This window comes from Enhydra lutris, unplaced genomic scaffold (genome assembly GCF_002288905.1).
Source record: "Enhydra lutris kenyoni isolate GAN:26980312 unplaced genomic scaffold, ASM228890v2 scaffoldscaffold1, whole genome shotgun sequence".
NCBI classification, from domain to species: Eukaryota; Metazoa; Chordata; class Mammalia; order Carnivora; family Mustelidae; genus Enhydra; species Enhydra lutris.
In genome coordinates, this window is record NW_019154085.1 from 74,324,745 (window position 1) to 74,350,866 (window position 26,122).

Below are 26,122 nucleotides of genomic sequence, written 5' to 3' on the forward strand. Positions count from 1 at the left end.
CTTCATTTCTGTTTCATGCATCCTTTTATCTTGAAAATCCTAACTCACTAACATCATTGCAAATAAGTAGTTGTTTGCATGTAAAACTGGAAGATACCGTCCGTCTTGTCAGTGTGGCAGAGGGAAATAAGTCAGGGTTCTGTTTTGTCCTCATCTCCTCCATTGAATTAGCCGTGTGTCCTTGATCAGACAAGGGCAACCAGAGGAAGCACTGACTGCTCTGAGCTCTTAGTCCCAGCTGCCCAGTTTGGCCTCAGCAGCTGGCTTCTGGTTGATTACTTGAGGGATATTCTGGGTTGTAGGTCAAAATTGACCATAGTTATTTTAGGAACCACTAAACATAGCTTTTGGGGGGATAGAAACTGTTCAATCTAGAATTATGAAAATTAGCATTGTAAATTATGCCAGAAACAGGACTAAGAAACCAGTAGTCTTGGGGCACCTGGCTGGCTCAGTTGATAGATCATATGACTCTTGATCTTGGGGTCATGAGTTCAAGCCCCACCTTGGGTGTAGAGATTACTAAAAACAAATAAAGTTGAAAAAAGGAAAAGAAATGAATAGTCTTGTTTATTGAAATTGGTGGGAAGTCATAGCAGCTCCAGCTGTCCTCAGATTAAGGACCTAAACCATTTTCTCTTTGTAAAGGAGGTGTGGTATTCCATCTCCCATAGATAAGTTAAAGATTCCATTACTCTCACTTCAGTACAGAAACACAGAAAGTCATATATCCTTCTAGCCTATTTACTAGTCTTCTGACTTCAGATTCAAAAGGGGAAGGTCCACGGAAGCATCGATGTCGGACTCTCGGTCATGTCAATTAAAAAGAAAGCTCGGAGAATAGACCTTGACACAGAAGAGCACATCTATCATTTGAAGGTAAAGTTACTTTTCAATAGTTTGAGAACAGAGAAGAGTTTCTCTGCCATTATCAGGGGAATTCACTTGCCTGTGCCCATGGTAAATCGGAGATTGGTTCCACCCTTACTGTCTCTTCTTGTTCTTTGTTTCAGGTGAAATCCCAGGACTGGTTTGATGCGTGGGTCTCCAAACTCCGCCATCATCGATTGTACCGGCAGAATGAGATTGTCAGGTCACCGAGAGATGCTAGTTTTCACATATTTCCTTCAACCTCCACTGCCGAATCCTCACCAGCTGCCAACGTTTCTGTTGTGGATGGAAAGGTGTGACTTTGTTATATGAAAATCAGCCTAGAACTTGCTTGGGCAATCATGTAGGCACATAACTGGGTCTCATTTGACACAGGAAGAGAAGGTTTATTTTGTCAACTAATCCTCAGGACGACAGTGACACTGGGCATCAGAGTTAATCATAGTTATAGATTAGGTAGAAATGTGGATCACCAAGAGAATTACCAATGACTTGTCCTTTGTATGAATGGACCACATCCTAACTTTATATGACTTTGTAGGGATATTAGGAACATTTGGTTAACCAGCCCCTAGAAACTGGTATCTTCCTGGGTAGTAATAAGAAGACCACAAAGTTTTAAAAATGAAACTTGCTTCCTTGCCTGGAGCTGTACTATATTACAAGACCCAGAGAGAGACCATTGAATTTCCTCATGAGGTTAGGGTAAATTGGCTAGAGAATGTGACCCTAATACACATAGTAGACTGAATGGTGAGGCACTGTGTTAACCATTTGACATTCACTCATCTCTAATCTTTTATATAGCCCGAGCTCAGAGACAGTTAAAAAAAAAAAAAAATGTTTTCAGAAGTGACATGGCTGTGAAACAGCTGAGCCAGAATCTGAATCCTCATCTCCCTTTTCCAAAATCCGTGCCCTTCCCATTACACCAGGTACCAAATTAAGGGAGGCTGAAGTTGTTCTTTGGGCTACATTAAGAGTTCATTTTTTTATGTGGCTGAAAATCTAGAGTTGTTCCCTGTTAAAAGCTAAGGTTAAGACAAGAGGCAGGGCGACCACTGTCTCTGCCTTTCATTCAGTAATTAAGTTTTCTGGACCATAGCCACATTGTGATGACCAGGGGTGTTCCAGCTGCCACTTGGCACCTGCCATTGAGAACACAGACATCTGAGAATAATGGGCCACCATCAGGAGTTGGTTTTAAGAACCTTTCAGTGAAGATTCTGCCCTTCTCTGTTTTCTTACTTATGGATGTATGTAATATATATTTCCAAGTTTCCTTAGCATAACACTGAAAAACCTCATGGAATCTTCAAGATCAGCCAAATCAGATGAAATGAAATACTATTGTATTCACTCTTCAGTATTTCAATGGAAGTTACTTAAGTAATTTTTGTTAAATCCCATTAATTGTATTTCCCAAGGCTCTTAAACCTTACTTCATTCTGGTTATAGCCTTGCCAAGGGCTGTTCCATCAAGGTCATCCTCCTAGGAACAGGGTAGTGGTTTAACCCTAATACTAACCAGTTCTGAAGTGAAAAGGAACCAGGAGGTCAGAGGGTGGGCAATAGGGCACTTACTGAGGGACCCCACATAAGATGACTAAGATCGTCCTCTGGTTTCTCTGGGCCCCTGTATTCTCGCCACAGAATAGAATGAATCCCAGGATTCATCCCAGCTAAACAAGAACTATATCCCAGATGGATATTTTTAAAATCTGAATGTTTCATCCTTTGGTTCTTTTGCTTCTGTGGGCATCTTGAGCATAGACTGTTGATAAAAGATGTATTATTTTCATCCCTTGTGTTATTTATTAAATAACTTGGGTGATAGCTGAGAATGGAGAACTGAAACCAGTTCCTCCCCACTGTTTGCCTTGGAATAAGAAAACCCTTCAACTCTGGTTTTCGTAGAAGGTCTATTGCTGTAGTTATGAATGACACACTTCCAAGATGGAACTCGGTGAAAGACTTCCATTACGTTTCGCAAGATGCAATAAAGAATGAAGAGAGCTTTTTAATCCCTTGCCTTGCATTTTAAGTATCAAATTATGAGACTCCTGAATGCTGATTGGTTTGTGGCCCTGCGTGGGTAATAAATAAGTCTGGGTTTGCTAAATATGTGTATCGTTTGGTTCGTGATGATTTAGAACAGACACGATCAATTACAATTGAATGTGAAAGTAAAATATGGAGTTTTAGAATTGTTTCAGCTTTTTCAGAAGTAAGCTTCTGCTTTCAACTAAGTGTTCATTGAACTCACTGTATTATCTCTTTACCTCCTGCGACTTTGTATCACGTAAAATCCCTTTACTGCAAAGTCTATCAGCTGTGGGTAATAATAATTTGCTGAGACTACCTTTTTATAGACTACAATTTTTAAAATGCATTCAAAGCATTCCAGGGTTGCTTGGTGGTGGGTAATGTATTTAGGAATCACATGTGGCTGACGAGGCCTTGAGCTGATGGTAAGGGAGCAGAGAGCTTTTGGGAAGGAAAGGCCTTCAATCCTGAGTTTAAAGTACAGCGTAAGGACCCTATGTCAGATAAAGCCTGCTGAGCCGGTTAAACTCCTCAAGCTAGTAGGCCCTTAGGAAGATGAGCTGTCACATACTTGCTTAAGCGTTGTCCCCTTCCCTGTGTGGTGGGGAGAGCTGCTTAATGAGTGTCACGCCTTATGAATTTGGGCTTCGCTGGGCATGTACAGGTTTAGCCTAGAAGCTTACTTCGGATTTCGAGTGTGCCCTTTCTTCCTCTCTTTTCTGAGGTCACTTGGAGGATACCTCAAAAAAATTTTAAAACTCACCTAAATATACAGGTTCCTGCTCACCCATACACCCCCCTTTGTTCATTGTAGGTGCCACCAAACAGCTTTCCATGGCAGTCTCCTTTGCCGTGCAGCAACAGCCTCCCCGCGACCTGCACGACAGGCCAGAGCAAAGTGGCAGCCTGGTTACAGGACTCAGAAGAAATGGACAGGTGTGCGGAAGGTTAGTCTCTCCCACTCTGGGCTCCCAGGAGAAGCGGACAAAACCGAAATGAGAGCGGTGAATCACAGCCGCTGCACCTTGCCCCCTCCAGCCTCCTTGATGGCCTCCACATTTCCTTGTTCTTATTTTTCCACACGAGGCCCTGCCCCTTCCCGTGACCCCAGCTTCCCCTACCTATGCCTTCTCTCCCACTCTCACCCCTGCTATAACTGCTTCTGCCCTTCCCCACCCTGCGCCCCCTTCCTCCCTGCAGGTTCACCTCACCACCTGCTCCCTTCTTTTTTCATGAGATTCCCACTCCCCAGACTTGGGGGCAATCCCATGGCCAAGCACAGCCCCCAGAGCGCCCCCAGCCAGCTCTTCACTGTTGCTGGGTCCCTTCTCCAGCTGCCTCCTTTGCTGCTTCGTCTTGCCCTTGAGCAAGTGTATGGCACCTGTCCTCCACAGTTCCCTATCACTGGTGTTCCATTCTGCATCTGAACTCAGACACCATGCCCTCTCCCTGCCATCTCTGAGCCTCTTGCTCTCTAGAAACTTTGCTGCTCCCTTGTAATTCGCCTGAGCATTTTGGTCCAAACTGCCACAGACCATATCCATTCTAGGAGACAGTTTTCCTTTGACCTTCAAAACTGAGAGAACAAGAACAGCATAGCAAGTATTTAATATTAAATTGCTACATTGATTTAATTTTTTAAATTATTTTATGAAGATATGGGCTTAACTGATTTTTATTAAATCTTTTTTTCCTTTATGAAATGATGGTGAAAGTAGATGTTAGAGTACTTTCTTATGTCCTCACTTAGAAATATTGAAATTGCAGGGCACCTGGGGGCTCAGTCGGTTAAGTGTGTGCCTTTGGCTCAGGTCATGACACCGGGGTCCTGAGGATCTGCCCCAAGTAGGGCTTCCTGCTCAGTGGGGAGCCTGATTCTCCCTCTCCCTCTGTCCCTGCTTGTCTGCTCTCTCTCTCTTTCTCTTGCTCACTCTCTCAAATAAACAAATAACATTTTTATAAATAAATAAAAATTGAAATCGGGCAATACATATTGATCCCAACCACAAAAAATATTCTTTTTCTGCTCTGCGTGTGCATGAACTCAATGTCTGCGGCATTTTGCTTAGCCCTTGCCACATCCCAAACTCAATCTTTATGTGAAAATATGATATTAAGAGGGATGTTATAAGCATAAAGCTGCCTTTCCATTAAGAGGGTTTTACCTGAACGTATTCACACACACAGACATTCCAGTATATGAGCTTTGGGTTGGGGAAAGAAGCCGGACCTTCACTTTCCTAAAATGCTGCGGTTTTTGCCTCAGATGCCGTTCTCGACAGCTCAGCCTCTCCTTTAACTTTCGCCGCCTCCTGCGCACTCGCAGCAGGGAGCCTGGCCACCTGCTTTGCTGAGCAGATTTGGAACCACACATGGGGACAAAACCCATTCTTCTGACCAAAATGAAGAGACATTGGCTCTGATGCCAGGAAAGCCCCTGGCTGGTGGGGGAGCGAAGGAGGCCTTCGTCTTTGTGTGCTTCAGAATACTCTGTGGCCTGTCCCTTGTGCCTTCTGTCCTGTTTCAGGGGTGCTCCTCCTTCTCCCCATCCTGACTACTCCACCTGTGTCCTCCATCCTGCCTTCCTGTTTCCTTCAGCATTCAGTGCAATAATTACCCTCTTCTCCCGGGGAAGCCTCTCTCTTTCATTTACTTGGGCTCTCTGCCCCTAGCCTCCAGCTTCCCTCCCTAATTTGATGTTTGCCCTTCCTGCTCTATGAAGATGGCATTCTTGGTAGCGAGGTGCCATCTGATTTCCACTCAGTTCTCAGACCTCATCCTCTGACCCGCCCTGTGGCCCCTTCTCTAATGAGACTTCTTCCTTAAGCCCCATGAAGTTTTCCCTTTTTCTTCAGCTTCTCTTTCCTGTTTCACTGGATTCTCTTCTGGTTGCCTTGGCTGTGGAGGTGATCAAGGTTGAATCTTCTGCCTTCAGCTTCCATAACAGTGACTGTAGTTGATTGGGTGCTCATTACGGACCAGACATTGAACTGACCACTTTACATCTCTGTTTTTATGTAAATCCTCACAGTAGTACACAGGCAGGATTGTGAACCCTATTTTTAAAGAAGGGCAACCCGATACTTCAGTGAAATAACTAGCTCATGTTACATAGCAAATACTTGGCAGGCTGCCAGGCTAACCCAGGCCAGCTAGATTCTAAGGACTGTGTTCTGCACTTTGGAGATGACAGGCGTGGTCATAGTTTCAACTGAGAAGATCTCTGATACAGTGGTGATGGTGATGACGGGGAGGACGGGGGCCGTGGGGCTCACAGGTACCTGGACCCATGCGACAGGAACTCTTGTAGGTGTTTTATATGCATCAACTCATTCAGTCCTCTCAAGGCCATTTTACGGGTGAGAGAACATAGGTATAGGGAAATCCGCTCACCTGACCAAGTTCACACAGCTAGCAACAGTGGCACTGGGGTCCAAGCATGGCCAGTCTGACTCCAGAGCATAGGTACCATATTCCTCTCAAAAAGGCCGACAGCTCTCTACATCTCAGCTCCACATCCAGCCTGGGCCCTGTTCCCACCGCCTCTCCTTGCTGGTGGCCCTGTCTGTCTGTACTCTCTGGTGTGCCCCCTCCTCGGCCTATCTGAAGCCAGCCTCTGTCTTCTCCCTGAAATGGCCCCAGCCGCTGGGCTTCCCTGCTTTTGTCATTGCTGCTGTCCTAACCACCCCTGAGACCTCGGAGGATCTTTGATCCTCCCACCGTGTTGTTCATCCAGCCACAACAGAGTTCTCTTATTTCTCCAGAAACACCCACCCCTTCCCCAGGCCCTCATCTGCCCTTTCTCTCAAGTCTCTGCCTCCTGACTCAGACCCAGCCTCTGGTGGCTCGGCAGCTCCCGGCTGGCTTTCCCCCACTCGGTCTCTTGCTCTGCTACTCTGTCTCTCACAGACTCATGGGAAATTGCTGCTCTTGACCATGTTTGCAGCTCTGGGCCGGCAATTAGCAGCACTCAGCCACGAGACGTAGGTGTATTATTCCTCCCCACTTTGCGGATAAGGAAAGCAAAATGCGTGCATGCAGGTTAAGGAATGCGCCCAGGATTACACAGCTGCTCTGAGCGAGATGTTTGGCTAACCCCAAAGGCAGCCTTTTGTCCACTAGGACTGCTCCCTCAAGACTGGTATTTCCTTAAATAGCTTTTATGCAAAATTCCTTCATGGTTCTCCACGGGCTCTGCGGCTTGAGCCCAAACTACTTAGCCCGGCACTTAACGTCCACCTTCCAGCTTTCAGGCCCCACCTGCCCTTTCAACCTTGCTTTGCACTGGCCCCACAGAACTTATTTGCTGTTTCCTGAACATCCTTGTATATTCCCTTGTCCGAGCTTTGGCACCCCTCTGACCTTCTCCACTTTTGACTTTTGCTGAATCCTTTCCATCAGTCTCCAGACCCAGAAAAGGTTTCCCTGTCTCCTTTACGTGTGCTCTGATGACTTCAAACCATGCTAACTCTATTTTCCAAACTCCCATGACACTTTTCTTTGGTCTCTCCTGACCATTTCATAGAGAGTTCCCATGATTGAAGTTTACATTTCAGAAGCTCATCACGTAGCATCTTCTGGAACTCATAGCATATCTGATTTACAGTTTTAATACTCAAAGTGGTAAACCATTCATAGATCTGAACTTCTGTCAATCCAGATCTCCTCAAGTATGTAAGGGAATTGCTTGGCTCCCATGGAGACAAAATGTTAAATTAGTGTTCTGTATGCCACTATTGAAGATGCATACATAATTAACATATAGAATGTTTGCATATCTTTACCAGTATGTAAATTCCATGAGTCCTACTTGGTTGTGATAAACCCTGTACTTAGAACTATGCTGGGTATACAGCGTCTTCCATCAACCGTACCTAAATGAAATAATAAATGGTTAACTTTGGATATACTTTAATTTATTTAACCATTCCACAGTTGGACAACTCGTTTCTTTTTGGAACAAACTAGGGCATGATGGGAAAACAAGTAAATTGCTAGAAAATAAGTAAATTGTTCACTGTTCTAAACTATCTCAGCAGTTTTTTTCTTGGCATAGTTTTTCTTTTTTCCACCATTTCTAAAACTAGATTTCCTCTTAATTTAAAGAAATTCTAGAGGTTTCTTTTTTTTTTTTTAAAGATATTTTTGTTGCCTTTGGCAAATCTTTATAATCCTTATGCACATCTAGACAGGCGGTGAAGTCCTGCCAAGGATTTCATCTCTTCCGCATTTCAAGCAATAGGAGTGGTGGGAACAGGTGTGGCTTCCTCCAAGGGAAGGCCCTAGCTGCGTGATCACACGTGGTATGACCCGTACGCACAGAACTTCCTCATCTACCATCACAGTTGCCACTCTAAGCCAGGAAGAAGAGAGGTATATGCTCCTGTCACCAGGAAACGTGAAGTCAGTCCTTGTCTCCTGACTCTTAACTTTAGGTCTTTTGCCCTTGAATGAATTCATTTACAACGTTCTCTTTCCATTCTGTTAGGGAAAGGGTGGATATTATTGTGATGGTTTGAAGCCCCGTTTCCAGATTTCTGTGCTACTTGTGTACCCCATTTGTGTATGTTAGTCACACTTATTAGGAAGCATGAAGGTAATAGTCACTAGATAGAAGTCTCGATGGGTGGGTAATGTGAAATAATGTCCCTATTAGCATGGTGCTTATGATGCAGTTTTGTTCTTTAAAATGCAAATTAAGGGGTGACCACAAGGCTCAATGGGCTAAGTGGCTGGCTCTTGATTTCAGCTCAGGTCACAATCTCAGAGACCAAGTATGGAGCCTGCTTAAGATTCTGTCTCTCCCTTTCCCTCTGCCCGCCCCCCCGCCGCCCCAATCATGCACACACCTGCTGTCTCTCTCTAAAATAATAATAATAGGGTACCTGGGTGGCTCAGTTGGTTAAGTGACTGCCTTTGGTTCAGGTCGTGATCCTGGAGTCCCAAGATCGAGTCCCGGGTCAGGCTCCCTACTTGGCAGGGAGGCTTCTTCTCCCTCTGACCCTCCCTCTTCTCATGCTCTCTCTCTCTTATTCTCTCTCTCAAATAAATAAATAAAATCTTTTATAAAAAGAAATATTTAAAATAATAATGATACTAATAACAAATGCAAATTAAAAGGTAGGCCCTTTCTAGCATATCTCCCTGCTTCTCTTCCCTCTAACCCTCCTTCCTGGCACTTTCTTTCTTTCTTTTTTTCTTAAGATTTTATTTATTTAGTTGACAAAGAGAGACATAGCAAAAGAGAGAACACAAGCAGGGGTTGTGAGAGAGGGAGAAGCAGGCTTCCTGCCTAGCAGGGAGCCTGATGTGGGGCTTGATCCCAGGACTCTGGGATCATGACCTGAGCCAAAGGCAGATGCTTAATGACTAAGCCACCCAGGCACCCCTTTCTTTCTTTCTTTGCATGACTTTCTTCCCTCCTAACTTTCCTTTCATCCTCTGTATTTTCTACCCTCCTGAGCCACTTGGCTTTGTTTTCTTAGGGAAGAAGATGGGGGCTCAGGGGGCACAAGGGCATGGCCTCCCCTGAAGGTGGAGGGGGTGGTGGCAGGTGTGTTCATTAGTACAGTCCTCCCACCTCCACTGGGTTCCCTCTCTGAAGGAATGGCTACTGGCGGTCAGCAGTTCTTGGAAGAACAGAAGTAGTGCTTGAACACCCCACCCGGACTCCATCCCGAGGCGGGCGACGGCGGGGAGGGGGAAGGGACCTGGGGCTAGCCTGGCCTGAAAATTGCATCTACCCTGTTCTCCACAGAGCATGCAGTGATTGGGAGTCCTGGAAAGATCCTTGTAGCAGTTACTCCTCCATTTTTATATCCAATAAAAAAGTCAAAAATCCCCCAAACGCAATTACCTATGTTATTTGGCCCAGCTTATCTTTAGCCATATTTCAAGATTGATTGATTGATTGATTTGAGAGAGAGAGCACGAGCAGGAGGATGGGGAGAAAGAGAGGTAGAGAGAGAATCCAAAAGCAGACTCCCTGCTGAGCACGGGCCCTGACACAGGGCTCGATCCCAGGTCCCTGAGGTCATGACCTGAGCCGAAACCAAGAGTCAGCCCCACTTAACCCACTGAGCCACCCATGAGCCTCTAGCCATATTTAACAGCAATATTTTGCTGCCTATACTGTATCTGTAAAAATTCAGATCCTTGAGAGTTAATGAGAAACAAATGATATAAATGAAATTTTCACCAACTGACCACATATTATAACCACCTTGTTTATATATAATAGATTTATAGATGTGCCCTATTACAGTCCCTTTATGAATAGTACACATGCAAAAATAATCACATAACTACTGGCATGTTCTAAATATTTGATAATTGTGTGAGTAATACTACTAACTCAGTGTTCTTGACTGTATTTAATTTTCATATACTAAGAGTTCATTTTTAAGAGTGGTATTTTATTATAAAAATCTTTAAAAATTTTCTTTTGTTCAAATAAAGCTAAAAATTAAGAATAAAATTAAAAGCCATTTATTCATGAAACATTAATTCAAACAGAATATGTTTCATGTCCGGGTGACTCTGATGCTGCTGGGCCAGGGAATCTGAGAATCTTTGGTTGTGTTTAGTATAACAGCCCTCATAAATTTTTTTTTTAAGATTTTTTTTATTTGAGAGAGAGAGAGAGAGAGAGCATGAAGGGGAGGGGGAAGAGAGAGAGGGAGAGAGAGAACACACACAAGCAGGGGCCCACAGGCAGAGGGAGAGGGAGAAGCAGACTCCCCACTGAGCAGGGAGCTGGATTTGGGGCTCCATCCCAGGACCCTAGGATCATGACCTGAACCCAAGGCTGACGTTTAACTGACTGAGCCACCCAGGCGCCCCATCCCTCAAAGATTTTTTTTTTCCCTCAAAGATTTTTAAAAAATCATTCATTTCAACATAGTTAGTAATAGAAATCATAGATGAAGTTGTCTGCTTGACTTTGCATTCCATCTTGTTTTTCTGAACTTGACTTTGACTCAATCCAAATTCTAGGCATCAACCTTGTAAACTATTGTAGGAGTAGGTAAACTGGTTCCTAAGAATAAAACCATAAAACTACTGAAGTTCCCTTGAGTGTGGTTTCTATGTGACAAGGGCCCCCTGAATAGGAAAGTGAGAACACACAAGGTCACTGAGATTGTAATAGCTAGCTCTCAATTCGTAGGTAGGCTTTCAACTCATTTAATAATCAGTGCTTTTTTCGGGGGGGGGGGACCCTAAAAACAGGAATTCAGCTACAATCTTCAGATCACCCTTATAATGTGTTATGGGTCCATTTTTCCTGGAATAACTTAAACTGAAGCAGTTTCCCCTGTTTGGAGATTTTGTAGTTAATTTTAATTTTGGCTATTGTTTGAAAAAGGTGGGCTTTCTTTGTAGATATGAAATATAGTTTTTCCATAAAATAGGTGTTTATGTTGTATTAAAAATACCACTGTTTTTGTTTTACACCATTTGTATACATGTGGTGATAGTCACGCTGGACTGTAAAATTCAAGAATTAAAATGTGACCCTGTAATTCTAAAAAAATCACCATCATCATCAATGCTTTTAAGTTTCTAAACCAGAGAAGGGTCTGTTTTGTTTCATTTGCCAGCACCATCATTATATAAGCATGGATCTGCCTAATCATACTTGCCATAATTTGTATTGTCTTTTGTTACCATCACTGCCCATCTCTGCCCAGTTCTAACATATTCTTATTTCTGATTTTTCTCAGACCTTGCACACTGCCAGTCAAACCTCGTGGAACTTAGCAAGCTCCTACAAAATTTGGAAATACTTCAGAGAACTCAGTCAGCACCTAACTTTACTGACATGCAGGTAAACATCACCGAGAGGACTTTAAAACATTAATGCAGGATTTTTACTGGATTGTTTTATGAATATATTCAGGTAACATTTAAAGGGAAAGAACTATAGCACAGATTTTTTTATATTCTGGAGTTAGTCTTAATATTTTTGAATTCTTGGTATTGTTATGTTAAGGTGTCTATTTTGAAATATTTCACATTTAAGTACAAACTAATAGAAATAAATATCTGAATTATTCTTCCATGTGTGTATTGCATTAGAATTGATAGGTCTGAAGATATAACATATATATAGAGAGAGATTTTGAAGATATAACTTAGATACTCTCAGAATTACTGCCATCTTTTTTTTTTAAAGATTTGTTTGAGAGAGAGAGAGAGAAAGAGCACACATGTGCGAGTTGGGGAGAGGGGCAGAGGTAGAAGGAGAGAGGAGAGAGAGAGAATCCCAAACAGATTCCCTGCTGAGGATAGAGCCTGTCTCCGGGTCTGGATCTCACAACCCTGCGATCATGACCTGAGCTGAAATCGAGAGTCAGCCACTCAACCCACTGAGCCACCTAGGAGCCCCGCTGCCATCTTTTTATGTAGGGAAAAAAATGCTAAAAAGCTCTTACCCTGTTTTCCTTTTGTATAGCAAACAAATATAATTTATGATTAAGTTCTTATTTCTGCTTTTAATGCCCACTGTACATCAGATAGGACTTTTTCTCCTGGCTGGTTTGCTTTAGGGGGCTAACAACCATTCTTTACTAACTGGCTGGGCTCTTTGTCTGTATCTGTATCACTTGTGTGAACCGACTAATACTTTGTTGCTTTTAACTATTTGTGTAATGTAGGCTAACTGTGTAGATATTTCAAAGAAAGACAAGAGGGTCACAAGACGATGGAGAACAAAAAGTGTCAGCAAAGATACAAAAATACAACTACAGGTACAGACTTTACGTTTCCTTCATTCATATTTTTATATGCCTTTAAGATATTAGTCTTTATATATCAGTTTGTGGAGGTTAAGGAGTCTAAAGCGGCTGACCTGCTTTAAAGCCAGTGTTTTACAGACTGAGTTGTAAAATGCTAAAATTATTTGAAAGAGTACATAGTGGGATTTTCATTCTCACCACCTTTGAACTGTTAAAATATAATTTAACAAAAAATTAGCTTAAAAATCAAGCTAAAAATCCAGTGTGTTGTAATGAGCACTCATTTATACATACTGGCACTCAAAAGAGCCTTTTATGTATTAGCTTTGTCCAAAATTTTATGTATCAATAAAAAGGCATGAGGGCTGCAAAAGATTCAAAGTCAGCAAACTCAGGTTCTAGGCTAATCAACTGTGATTTCCTGGCAGTATAATCTTGTGCATTTCTGTTAAATTTTCTAGGCTTCCATTTGCTCCTGGGTAACGTGATAGAGTTAATTTAATGATCTCTGAATTCCCTTTCAACTCTAAAATTATATGATTCTTCAAAAATAGATATAATTTGGCCATCAACGATCACTTTTAAAAATCTGAATTATGAAAGTCTTAATGACTCATGATAAATTTACTTGAAATTCATTTTAAATAAGTTATTTTTTGAAATGAACGGTTTGAAATTTTTAGAGTAGTTTGAAATTTTACGTTAGTGCATTGCAATGATATGAAATATGGTAAGTGCCTGAAACCTCTTATGTCATAAATCATATTACTTTCAGATCTTTAAATAAGAATGTTTACTACTCTGATCCTAGCTATCTGTTATTAAAAAAAAAAATTCTTGCCCTGCACAATCAAAATCAGACTCAGGATTTTGCTTTTCTTTTTATTACACTATAAATCAATTTACATTCTAATACAAAGGAAAAGGAACTCTTTTCCAGAATTCTGCAATATTTTCTGAATAAGTAATAATTCTTTAATTCTGATTGTATTGATGTTCTTTGTGTTGTAATTCTGAATGTGTAAATAACAAACTCTTTGTTGCTTTGCTGTGCTTGCTAACCTGATATATTTGAAATAAATTCCATAAGCACTAAAGATTCATGTTTTTCTGGTTAGAATGTCTACATTCTGTGAACACAATTTATAGCGTTTCTTCAATAGGTATGTTTTTGTGTGTTCTCTTCAGAACACTAATACCATAGAGACAACTGTGCCAAATGACTTCCCCAGAAATTTACATAAAGGTGCTTTTGGCAGTTTCATTTTTGGGGGGCATGTGATTGTCTAGTTTTTTGGGGCTTTTTAAAATAACTATGGTTATCATAGCTAAGGAAAAAAACAATTATAAAAATAATTGAAGGAGGCCAGCGTTCTAAGAACATACACATTCGTGGACAGATATTCGTTCAGTCTCGTTTTTATAAGGTATGCCACTGAACAGATTGCTATTCACAGCTGTTGTCTCGAACAGGCTGGCACATCCTCAAGAACGTGAGCGCTGTGCCCCTGGCCAGCCTGTGGTGGCTACAAGGTCCACCGTGGCCCTCATATCACTCCGTTGTTTCCAGAGGGAAGAGACAGCAGCTAGAATAGCCCTTCTAGTCACAGGCTGTGCTTTTCCATATGAGGAATGTTTAGGGAGACCTTTTTTTGAGTCATCAAAAGAGATTGTTCAAAAAGTAGGGAAATATTTTTCGTTCATACTTCTGCCAAATATTTGGGTAGTTGTTTTTTTTTTTTTTAATTTTTATTTATGCTCTTTTGCTTGTTTTTTGTTTTGCCAAAGTGCAACAAGATGGCCCTTGTGATTCTAGTTCAGTTCTTTTCGAGGGAAATCAAAATCACCTCTTCCCCACAATCAAAGAAAACTTTAAACTTCTGAAAGTGATCCCAACTCCAAGTGGCGATCAGTAGACTTGGGGGTGGCAGTGAACTACTCATTACTCCCTGCCTCCACTTGGACTGGTGAAGCAGAAGGTATTGTAGGGTGAATTCTGTAGACTTTGGTACAATCCCTGCACCTTTTCTGCTCACCCAAACCAACAGGCTGTCACGGAGCCCTTAGAGTGCTCATTCTTTCTTAGTGGGAAGTTACTTGGAAGTTTCTTCAACACGCACACTTGGCTGGAGATCTGTACAATGAGCCAGGGGTGTCTATGACCCATATAAATGTCTTTATTTGTCATTATTTTCCTCATAGGAGGGTATCACATTTATTTTTACTTGGTGGATTAAACATACCTACTATGTTCTCCCACCCTAATACACAGGTTTTTCCCTCCTCGACCCTAGAAGTCCCATCTGATGGTGCCGAGTGTTTGTTTTGAGCCCATAGTCATTTCACTGCTTGGGCCACCTTCTCTATGTCATTGTTGCAGCCAACTTGAGAGGCTTTGCAGTGAGCGGCCCACGGCTCATCCCCTCTGCTGCTGGTAACTTGGAGTTACACCAGCCATTTGTGGAGGAACCTAGACTGTCCTGTGTTGGTCCTGGCAGTTATTGTTGTGACTGCTGTTCTTAATGATACTGTTAAAGCGAACTTGGCATCCAGCATTCTGCTGTAGTTGTTATTTTGAAATAACTTCAAAATGAATCATTTAAAAAATTGACCCCAGGAGAGTAGAAATGAAGAGCGTGTTGTACTATATGTTTAATTGCTCATTCTTAATGCAGGTTAGAGTGTGTTATTGATTTGAATATGAAGGTTACATTTTAGATCCGCATGCCCGTATTTCCACTAGAAGCCATTGAGAAGCCAGCCTCGGCAAGCCTTTGTGTAACTCATTGAAGGCATTGGTCCTAGAAAGCTCTCTGGAGATTACCTTTTAGAAAAAGACTTTCTCCCAAAGTTCAGATTTCTGCTTCTAATAAAAATCTCATTATCATCATTACATAGTAACTGTTTGACTGTGTTTCCAATGAGGTAGAGGAGGGCAAGAGGGAATGATTGTTAAAGGGTTGCTATCAATGAGAGAGCTGCTAGGTTTCCTGTAAGACGAATAGCACAGATTAATACTAGATCCCTAGTTCTTGGAAAGAATGGGCAATAGCAGGAACCATGGTCAGATATCATTCATGCATAGCTGTCTTAGATCTCACAGATGCTCAAATCATACTAAAGGGGAAAAATAAGTTCTTTCTCCTTTTACTTACTACATTAAGCATGAAGGGATTTTGTACAGAAAAATTTTTGTGGAAAACACATCATATATGTATGTGTGTCTACAGTAAACATTTACATAATGCATGCAGAAGACAGGAACGTGGAAGAGAAATGTGAATGTTATGGGGAAACTTTGAAGAGAATTGGAGTTCTAAGAATTTAAAATATTTTTCCATTGTTCCAAAAAGACTAAAGCAGTCGTGCTGCTTTTGCTTAATCTGCACTATTAGGTGACCCTAAGTATGTCTCAGTTCATTGGAACTGAACTTACCATTCACAACCATGAAGAGGGAGGGTCTGTCAAAGGGACAGATGGAAACTTGAGTAGTTAGAAGGAAATGTCATTATCCCATGATCCTGTCCACCAAAAAAGAGGCAAAGAAGAAAGCTCTCAGCTTCTCTGCTGGTTTCTGCAGAGGTGCACATCATTGTATGAAACCTCTGCTTTCAGGTTTCCCTAGTTGATTTCTGCAGGCATTGTCCGAACACGCTAGGCATAGTGAGTGCTCTTTCCCCTGTGCTATGCAGACTGGCTTCCTCCTTGGAAAATTCTCCAACCTCAAAATTCCAACACCATTCCTAATGTTGAATCCCAGAGAGCTTTCTAGTAGGGGAATAAATGGATGTTGAAGATTCCCGGTACCCTTCCCCCTGGACTTTTCCTCCCAGCAAGAAAGAAAAAAAATTCTGCCTGGCTAACGGGAGACTCCCATTACAGCTTATTTGTTTTAGCCTCCGCACCACATTATTTAATCGTATTTTTCCTGAACTTACTTTTATCTTTGCTTTCATTGATTGAATGCCTTTGATTACATATAACATGAAGGAAACAATGTACATATTTATTTAACTTAAGATCGCAAGCTATTATACATCAAGCCCTGACTTCCCATCTCCTTTTGGGGTGGGGTCATATTCAGCAGCTAGACATCAGTGTCTGGAGTTCTGCAATGAGGACAGTGAGCTTTTCTCCCAGTGTGAGTGGGAGAAACTTTTCAATGCTGCAATTTAGGGAAAAGTCAACTCCACTTAAAAACTCTCCCTTTCCCTTGTCTGATTATCTTTCATCCTCCCACATCCTGTCCCCCCCTCCCCTGCCCCTCCCTCTCTCCTCCCTCCTCTTCTCTCATTCACTGTCAGGAAGGGCCATCTGCGAAGGGCCAGTTCAGCACCACTCGGCGTCGGCAGAGGCTAGCAGCAGCAGTGGCTACAACAGTGAGTGGATTTCAGTCTCAAGTGACATTGACTAAGAATGAGCAACTTGGTCCGAGTGGCGCCTCCCCTGTCCCTGTGGTGCTGTCTGTGTGCAGCGGTCTCGACCGTAGCTCCCTCCCGTGTTGGTGTAGCTTTTGCATGTTGTCTGGCTGTCTCTGCATGGCAGGTGTCGCACACGGGTATTTGTGTTTGCGGTGGAAAATGACCCCTTAGCCCCATTCTTCACTGACCGTGTAAGAGATAATATAAATGCCAGGTGGCAGAACTGAGTATGGCTCCCTGTGGTGTGGAAGTTCCTAAAATGATACATAAATATATATAGTTTTTTTGTCATACTGATATTGGAACCTCTGCTTACTGATTTCTGTTTTTCTAAGAAAAGTCATGTTACTACAGACAAAAATTGTGCTTTTTTTTGTAGCATTGTGACTATTTGAAAAGGATGTGAGAATAAAGAAAAGAGAGGGTAAGAAAAGGTGAATTTTGATGTCATCTCTAAATGACTACCCAAATTACATCTAGCAAGGAAAATTTTTCTGGAAAGAATATTGAGCAGAAGGTCAGAAAATATGTAGTGTGGGAAGGAGAAAACCACCAAGTTAAATGGTGTTTATTATACATCTAAGGTTTATTAGGAGGGTAGAATAAGTGTTGAAATAGCTAAGGCAAATAACCACAATTTTAAATTGAGTAGAAGCTGTTTAGAATAGTGAACGGTGCATGCACAATAGGAAAGAGAATGTGCAAATACAAGAACCCTTTGCTGGATAAAAGCAAATCGTAGTATTTGCTTAATCATGACATCCCCTGTCAACTTTTTAAAATGCGAATACTAAGTTTATAGCAATCATGGATGTTAGTTTTTTTGGCTATTGGACAGTATTTTCTGAATTAACAAACGTTTTGCTCTCTTGCTCATGGTGGAATATACTTGAAGACTAGAATTGCTGAAAAATACGAAGAGGTTTTGCTTGCATTGTGAGAGAATGGCTACTCATGAGAGGATTATTGCTTTTCTACTTTTGATGAAAAACTGACCCTTGCTTGGTATCTCACTGCTTAGCTGGATTTTGTGAGAGAGAGAATGGCCTTTGATTATGAAATGAACCAGAGGCTTGGAGTTTATTAGGGAATGGATTCTTAAACTCACAGTTTTGTGAACACTTGAACAAATTCATGAAATTCGTATCACAATTAGTGTTTATCTTATGCATGTATGTGTAACATATAACACTGACATGGGAACAGAGTATGCCAATAGAGACATGTAAAATTAGTTAAGTTGCTCTTAATCTTTCATGTATAAAATTAAGAAATCCAGATCATTATCAGAGAACAGTATCACAGTATGGAAAGGAAAGATCAGTCATTTTGTGAAAATACCTATGTTTCTTTAAATAATGTACTTCTAAGAAGGCATGCAGGGAAGCGATTGTGTTTCTACTGTTTTCATTTTTTAATTGTAGATACATGTAATGAATATAATAAAAGTGGGATTAAAATCTATTTGAACAGAATGGGTATATATATATACATATATATATGTATAGTGTCAGTATATAGAGTATATATATATATATAGTATATACTATATATATGTATATATGTATATATTTATTTATTTATTTATTTTTAAATGGGAAATGGAAAAGAAAAAGCTTTTAAAAGAGGAGAGTATTAATACCCTTCTCCCAGTGACCACAGAGGTTAAGAATAACTTCCAGTAATTCCAAGCATCTCATGAAAAAAGTTGGCAACATTTAATAATGTATTCAGAAATAACTAGAGGGAATAGTTACTCTAAACCCTGTAGGATTTGTAGCTTTAACTCCATAGCAAAGCATGAAACCATGTAGTGTGACCTTGAACTTGCTGCACCAATCCTCTCACCCCTTCATTCACACCTCAATTGATTGGACGCTGGTGACTCAGCCCCCCTATTTCTCTTGGTGCAGTGTTCCTCTTAATTCCAACCCTCCTCCTTCCCGACACTAAGTTATCCCATGCATTTTTAGCCCATCCGATCCAGCTCGGTGCCTTTTACCTAGAATATTGCAAATGACTCCCAGTTGCTTATTTTCCTCCAGTGAGGAGGAGACCCACTCAAATAACTGGGGCAGCTGAGATTGCTCCCAAAGAAAAGTGCACCCAAAGCAGATGTTTCAGAGATTGATTCTTGTGGATTCTTAGCACTAGAACCCAAAATGGCTCACACCCAACATGAGCCAGACCCAACAGAATAGCAGGTTGGGAAAAGACACACTGGCCCCCTCCCCCACAGAAGAACACTGAGGGTCCCAATGCAATTAGTTCTCTACACAAGGATCCCTGTACACATCACACAGAGGAATTGCAGCAGGAGACTTTTCACATTGGCTCTGTACGTTGTATATGCTCAGTATCTCTCTTAGCTCTGCTTTTGTGTGTTCCCTTTCTCATTCATGTCTACCATTGCTAAATTTGGGTGCCACTGTTCCACTGTTGATCCATGTTTCTCTTTTGACTTCTCTGTAGACAGGTGTTAAAAGCACCTCCTATCATCCCCATTCCGAGCTGCAGTTATTAGTATCAGAATATTCCAAGATCAGGCTTCCTCCCTGGCACAAAATTTCAGGGAAACCTTGGACTTTGTTCCTAAGTGGGGTGTAAAGGCTGCATCCAATATGGAGGAGTCTTGAGTGCAAACAGTGAGAACTGGGGACAGCTCCCACTCTAGCCATCACGGACAGAAGACCTAGCTATGACTTACATTTTTTAATCCCATTGTACCCAAATTAATGAAGAAAAAACTGAGTAAATAACTCTAATTGAATGAAGCATTCAATTAAATTAATACATCTCCATTTGTATTCTCAATTTCATTTCATGAATTCTTCAATTAAAATGACCCATTCCATATACTTCTTTTAACAAAAATGGTAGCAATATAAACATTTTCAGTCAGAAGTATATAAAAACTGGGTTCAATTGCCCAGGGAGCTGTCTGATTGCAGTTTGAATGGAGCATTCCAAGTCCCTTTCCCTGCGGGTTATATACAAGATCAGTTTTACTGTTTTAATTGCCAATTTAAACTTCATTATGTTCAAAAAATAAATGTGTAACATGTGTTTTTCCTCTTAGTGTCTGATTCCAACTTTTAATAGACAGGCCATTATCTCAGGGACAAGTCTGGGTCCTCACTGGCATGTCTGGGCCTCTACTGCATTGTGGCCTCCCCCAGTCTCCATACCTCCTCTCCTATTTCGTGCCAGTCCTTGGAGTGTTGAGGGCACTAAATGCAGGCAAAACCCTTTTCCGTGAACCTCAACACATTACATTCCCCATTACCAGATACCCACCATTTCTTTTTATGCTTTTCTAGTTCTTTGTGTTTGAAAACCGTATCAAATCCTTAAATCTGCACACTTCCTGATCTGCCCATTTCCTCAAGTCACAGTTTCTCTCCATGACTTTCTAGTCTTCACCAACCTTCCCATGGATTCTCTGTGTCCCTCCCAAAAGGCTAAGGGCTCACTGCTGTGTCTAGATTTAGCATCACCACAGTTAAGATCGAAATTCCCTTTGTCTATCCTCAAATATTCTTCCAGAATATATCTGGATCCTTTATAGGGACCCCCAGAAGACCTCGGTCATTATTATCACAGAGTTCCCTGGTCAGGATTCTACCACATTATCGAATCCAAAGACTTCGTTTTCTCAAATGGTTTCTCTGCCACTTTTGTGTCTCTTCTCTAGAGTAGCCCAAAATTCTGATCCTGATGAGATAAACAAGTTGTTGACATGTCCCCATTTCAGTGTAGCCAAGGTCCCTACAGAGGACCAGATAGACCCACTTGATAACTCCAGATACCAGATGCTTTGGATAACCTATAGTAGCGTGCTTAGCATAACTGAATTTAGGGAGAAAGCTTCATGCTCACTGTTTCCCAGTAAGCCTTGGATATCTTTTGAGATAATAACTCCTTGCCATCGCTGTGGCCAAGCTATATCCAAAGGGCGCCCCTCCAGTCTCAGCTACCCTTACCCAGGTCCGTAAACTGCAGTTCAGCCTGGATTTGTTGGTTCTCTCCAACTCCTCCGTCTACCCTGTGTATCCTCAGTACACAAGTACAAGCCCCTTTTCCCGTTCTCTCTCTCTCTCCCTCCCTCCCTCTCCCCACTCTTCACCCCTCTCCCACTCGCTCTCTCTTCTTCGGTCAGGAAGTTTAAAGCTCTATCAAAATAGGGAAAAAAAAAAAAAAGGAAGTGGTTCTGATACACATCTACATCAGATAGGCATATTTCCTGCTAGCTAGGTGTGAATTACCCCTTAATGTATATAAAATTCAGCTTGTGGAGGAGTCTTAAGAGTGATTCTTGAAGATAATTGAAGGAACATCTGTGCAGTAAGAACTAGGGGAGGTTACTGGTAATCTGATTTACAATAGGAATTGGTGTTCTCATTTTTTGGGAATGTTTGGCCGATGGCGTTTATAATGGTCAAGTGTAACTTCTAGAAGGAGAGGGAATGGTGCTTTACCCCCACCCATCACAAGCCTAGCCCAGATTCAGGGCAGGCAAGAAAGTATCTGCAGCCATTTGGGAAAATCTATAGTAATATGACTTTTTTTACTTACTGCTTTTCAATATTGGCCATTTTGTAAGCCATGTTCGTATGTTTACCAGTGTTGTATGTAACGTACAAAGGTTAAATGACAGTAATTTATATCATATATATTTCATTTACAAATATATTTTAATAAATCAATTTCAGATTTAATTGAGTCTTTTTAAACCATGATTATATTTACTGTTAAACCTGTTTATGTTTTATCCCATGGCCACAGAGCAAGTAAATCTTTCTTGTATTTTTTACCTGTTTGGTGAGTTCCTACTCTGTGAGCATAAAAAGTCCTCTGACACTAGTACCCAGACTTAGTAAGAGTTCCAACTACTGTTTCCTGCCAGTGATTTTTTAGCTCCAACTGTGGGTTCAGAGCAAAGCTTATCTGGGATTCTGCCTTTCCTGCCTGACGTTCTGTAGTCCTCTCTCCCTGTAACAGGCAAAAGCTGGCGGAGTCTACAGCAGTCCTAAATCTGCTTTCTGAACTGAGATTCCTTCCCACCCCAACCACCTGCCAACTAAATGGGTACTAAGTGTCTCTGGGTGTGTCATTACAAAGGAACCTAGTATTTTGGAGAAGGGACGCCATCTTTCCTGTGTGCGAGAATGTGGACCAATGTACTGTTGTTCTTTCCTAATTTGTGCTGTCCCCTTTCAGGTCCCTTTCAGTGCTACCATGTCACCAGTCCGCTTGCACTCCTCCAACCCCAACCTTTGTGCAGACATCGAATTTCAGACTCCCCCTAGCCACCTCACTGACCCTCTGGAAAGTTCGACAGATTATACAAAGCTTCAAGAAGAATTTTGTCTAATTGCACAGAAAGGTAACGACAAATACCAGGTGCCCTTTAGAGACGCTCTCTTCTTTGGTGAGAGGTTATCGTTTACCCTTCAATCCTTGTCCAGGTGGTCGTGGTAGAAAGACTAAGTAGTGTCTATACTGATCGGAGTCTTAGATACAAAATGCAGTGAGGTGTGATGCCTGCCTCTTGGTTCACAGTTTTGAGTGGAGAAACAAAGTCTCATAAGCGGGGAGAGAGGAGGAAAGACACAAAGGGTTATCTTAGGCAGGCCAGCAGACATTATGACTCAAGATTTCTTTTTCAGTGTCTTTTAGTTCTCATTTAATACAGACTGTGGGTTATCCTTAGCAAGGAGTTCAGTGGCAAGCATTCTTTTCCTTTATTAAATAACACTCCTTGATCATAGCTCAGGCTCAGTCCTGTGTCGTGTGACGTGGCCCGGCCTCAGTGCTATTCGGTTGGAGGCTGGGCTGGGCTGAAAGATCCAAGGTGGCTTCACCCAGGTTCCAGGCATGTTGGGGGGATAGCTGCAGGGGTGCACACAGCTGTGTCCCTCTCCATGACAGCTCCGGGCTCCAAGGGAGTGGATAAGCTGCCAGTTCTGTTCACTTGGCACAGTGTCACTTCCTCTGCCCTCTATTGGCCAGAGCTTCATGGGCCAGTTCAGATTTGAGGGGAGGGGTAATTGAGCCCACCGGGGTGGGGGGGGGAGTCCCTTTTTCCATATTTAATTCCAGTAAGGCGTGTTGTGTAAGTTCAGGTGTTATTAGCCACAGAGAGCAGGGTATAATAAATAAGAGGCAGGTAGTAGCTTGTAGGTGGACTGAGCAGTCCTGTCTGTGTTTACCAAGAGCCTGGGTTCCAAATTACCACCCCGCCCCCGCTTTTGCTATAGCATTTCAATTTCAGTTGCTGATATTCATGTTTTGATTCAAGATAGTACCTTCCCAGGCATTCTCTTTGAAAATGCATACTCTCTTGAAGAAAGATACACATTTTGTGGTTTTCAGTCATTAACATCTTATTGTGAAATAGTCCCATTTATTTACCCTGAGGCTGTTGGTAAGAGATGATAAGATATTCTTGAAAATGTGTTGTAAATGGAACATCTCATGTGCCCCCATAATGCTCAAGAGCCTGGTGGGTCAGGAAAAAGACGAGACATACACTGAGAACATCTCTAGGAATGTTGAAATCAACAAAATTTCATACTCTCAAACCATCATCCAAGATGTTCTATCAGATATTTCTTTAATTCTGTAATCATAAACAGTTAAGCTAAATCATCTTCCCCCCACCATTTTTTCTCTGAAGATTTCTCAGTGGAGATTCTATAAGGCCAACTCTCTTTCACCTGCAATTTTACTCCTGATACATTTTTATTATATTTCTTAGCCAGATACTAATTATACCATTAGACGAGAGCAGTATTATTTTCTTTATATAACAGCATAGGATTACGGCCAGGAACGTTTACTTCTAACAGCAGGGGGACAAGGGGGCGGTTGTAGAAGCAGGCAAAATGAGACAACAAATGTGTGAATGAAGTATGTATAGCACAGCCTCTCAAGGGAGATGAATAAATTAGAAAGTGGCCCCAGGAAAGCTTTGTGTATTCGGTTACAATCCTGAGGTTTTCAGGAAATCCATGTTTCAACAGGATTTTAAAGCCTCTGTTGAAACAACGTATTTTCTTTCCAACTATGCTAAAAAAAAGGGGGGGGGCTTTTCTATGACTATGAGCAAACTCTTTAGAAAGAATTATGATTTTAAAATGTCTGAGAGTCTGCTTTTAGAACGGCCAGTGGGGTTAATGTATGCCGGCTTTCAAGTTAGTACTTTTAAATCAATGATGACTAGAATGTGGCACATAAATCAATAGATTGTGTGTCCCTTGTGATCCCACCATTTTTCCGCTCTTCATTCAGGCCTGTGTTTTTTGCTAAAATTTTCCACTTCTTTTAAAAATAACTCTTCTCGAATATGGAAATCCCTAGTTTAGCAGACTTTGCATATTATAGAAACTGCTATTATAAAGATAGGAATTGGAAATCCAACCTTCTTGCATTTCAGACTTTAAGACTACCTCCGATTCTACCAATGTATGTTATTGGGTTCACAGAAATGGGCGGGGGGTGTTGTTTTTACGGTGGTTTTATTTTGTTTTTTATAGCTTTCTCGAGATATGATAAACATATAACATTTAACAAGTTTAAGATGTACCTGTTGACTTGATACGCTTAAATATTACAAAATTATTACCACCATAGCATCATCAGCTAACACCTCCCTCATGTCATGTAATTGCCATTTCTTTTTTGTGGTGAAGACATGTAAGATCTACTCTCTTAACTTTGAAGTATATAATACAGTATTACTAACTATAGTCATCAAACTGTACATTAGATGTCCAGAACTTATTCGTCTCCAACCTGGAAGTTTTACTCTTTGAATGCAGTGCTTACCTCAAGATGTTCCTGGCTGACAAAGCAATTCAAGTACTATTCTCAAGGCCAAATCATTTCCTACCTCAAAGAGAACTAGTCAGGACTTCTAAATCAGCTTCCTGTTTTATTTTGGCAGAATTTATAAAATGCTCTTTTTGGGTACCTGCTTTGGGGAAATAATATCTGGATAGTTCTAAATGATTTGCATGAGAATTCACTGTACACAGAACTGTTCAAATATTCTTATCATCCGTGACAGAAGAAAACCTGTTGCCTTTTCCTTCTAGGAATTATAGATTAATTTTCTAAATCTTGATATTTAAGAATTGATATCAACATTTTATATCCTGCTTCTAAATCGTCTCAGGTATGAAATACCTCAATTTTCACTCTGAGTAATTACTGTTACCATATGCATTTTGTGTATAGGTATTTTGGAAGATTCTGTTGTTAGGCTGACTTTTACCTAGACTGTAATATAATCCTTCCAGATAATGTCTACCCATGAGTTAAAATGCTGAAAAATTTGTAATTTTATATATTCTTCCTAGATCCATATGATCTTTGTTTCTCATTTTTTTCCCCACCCAGTGCATTCTCTTTTGAAGTCTGCATTTAATAGCATAGCTATAGAGAAGGAGAAGCTTAAGCAGATGGTTTCTGAGCAGGATCACAATAAAGGCCACAGCACGCAGATGGCACGGCTCCGACAGTCACTGTCTCAGGTAAAAGAGAATGTTTGTTTCACTCTCATGACGCATACCCGATCCTGGAAGGTAAAATATTGGGGTGGAGGTGGTCCGTCTTGCATGGCATGTTCAACTGAAACCACCCCCCTCAAGACATTACAATGTCGGGATTAAATTTTAAAATTCTTTAAAAATTAATTAATTTAATTAAGGTTGAAGTTAACTGTTTCTTGCAAAATAGATCAAGGTAAGAGTAAAAATCAACCAAACTTGCTTGTAAACATATAATTGTGTTTTTTTGACCGATTGAATACTTTTGATGTCTTTCAATGGTCATTTATAAGACCACCCCTTTTAAAAGACAAATCATGCATTTATACATGATTTACACTTCTAAAATATGTTCCAGAATATATTTAACCTAGTGTTAAATACAACAGAATCTACTAGATCTTCCACACTTAATATTTTCGACTTATACCACATCTGTTGAGAATTACTGCTTACTCTTACCTACTTTTTCCT

The 26,122-nt window shown here is 41.2% G+C and overlaps 1 protein-coding gene across 7 annotated transcripts in view; it reads left to right on the plus strand.

Moving 5' to 3' along the window:
* LOC111148584 (oxysterol binding protein like 6) overlaps positions 1-26,122 on the plus strand; it is a 210,426-nt gene that overhangs the window by 150,676 nt on the left and 33,628 nt on the right. For 4 of the 7 annotated variants that reach the window (XM_022505404.1, XM_022505550.1, XM_022505626.1 and 1 more), the window contains exons 7-13: positions 766-879; positions 1,014-1,184; positions 3,752-3,884; positions 11,661-11,764; positions 12,594-12,686; positions 22,317-22,482; positions 25,500-25,633. In XM_022505404.1, the coding sequence (XP_022361112.1) occupies positions 766-879; positions 1,014-1,184; positions 3,752-3,884; positions 11,661-11,764; positions 12,594-12,686; positions 22,317-22,482; positions 25,500-25,633 (915 nt within the window). Of the gene's footprint in view, positions 1-765; positions 880-1,013; positions 1,185-3,751; positions 3,885-11,660; positions 11,765-12,593; positions 12,687-16,979; positions 17,055-22,316; positions 22,483-25,499; positions 25,634-26,122 lie in introns of all 7 variants that reach the window. The other 3 variants (XM_022505318.1, XM_022505490.1, XM_022505664.1) reach the window with 3 other exon arrangements.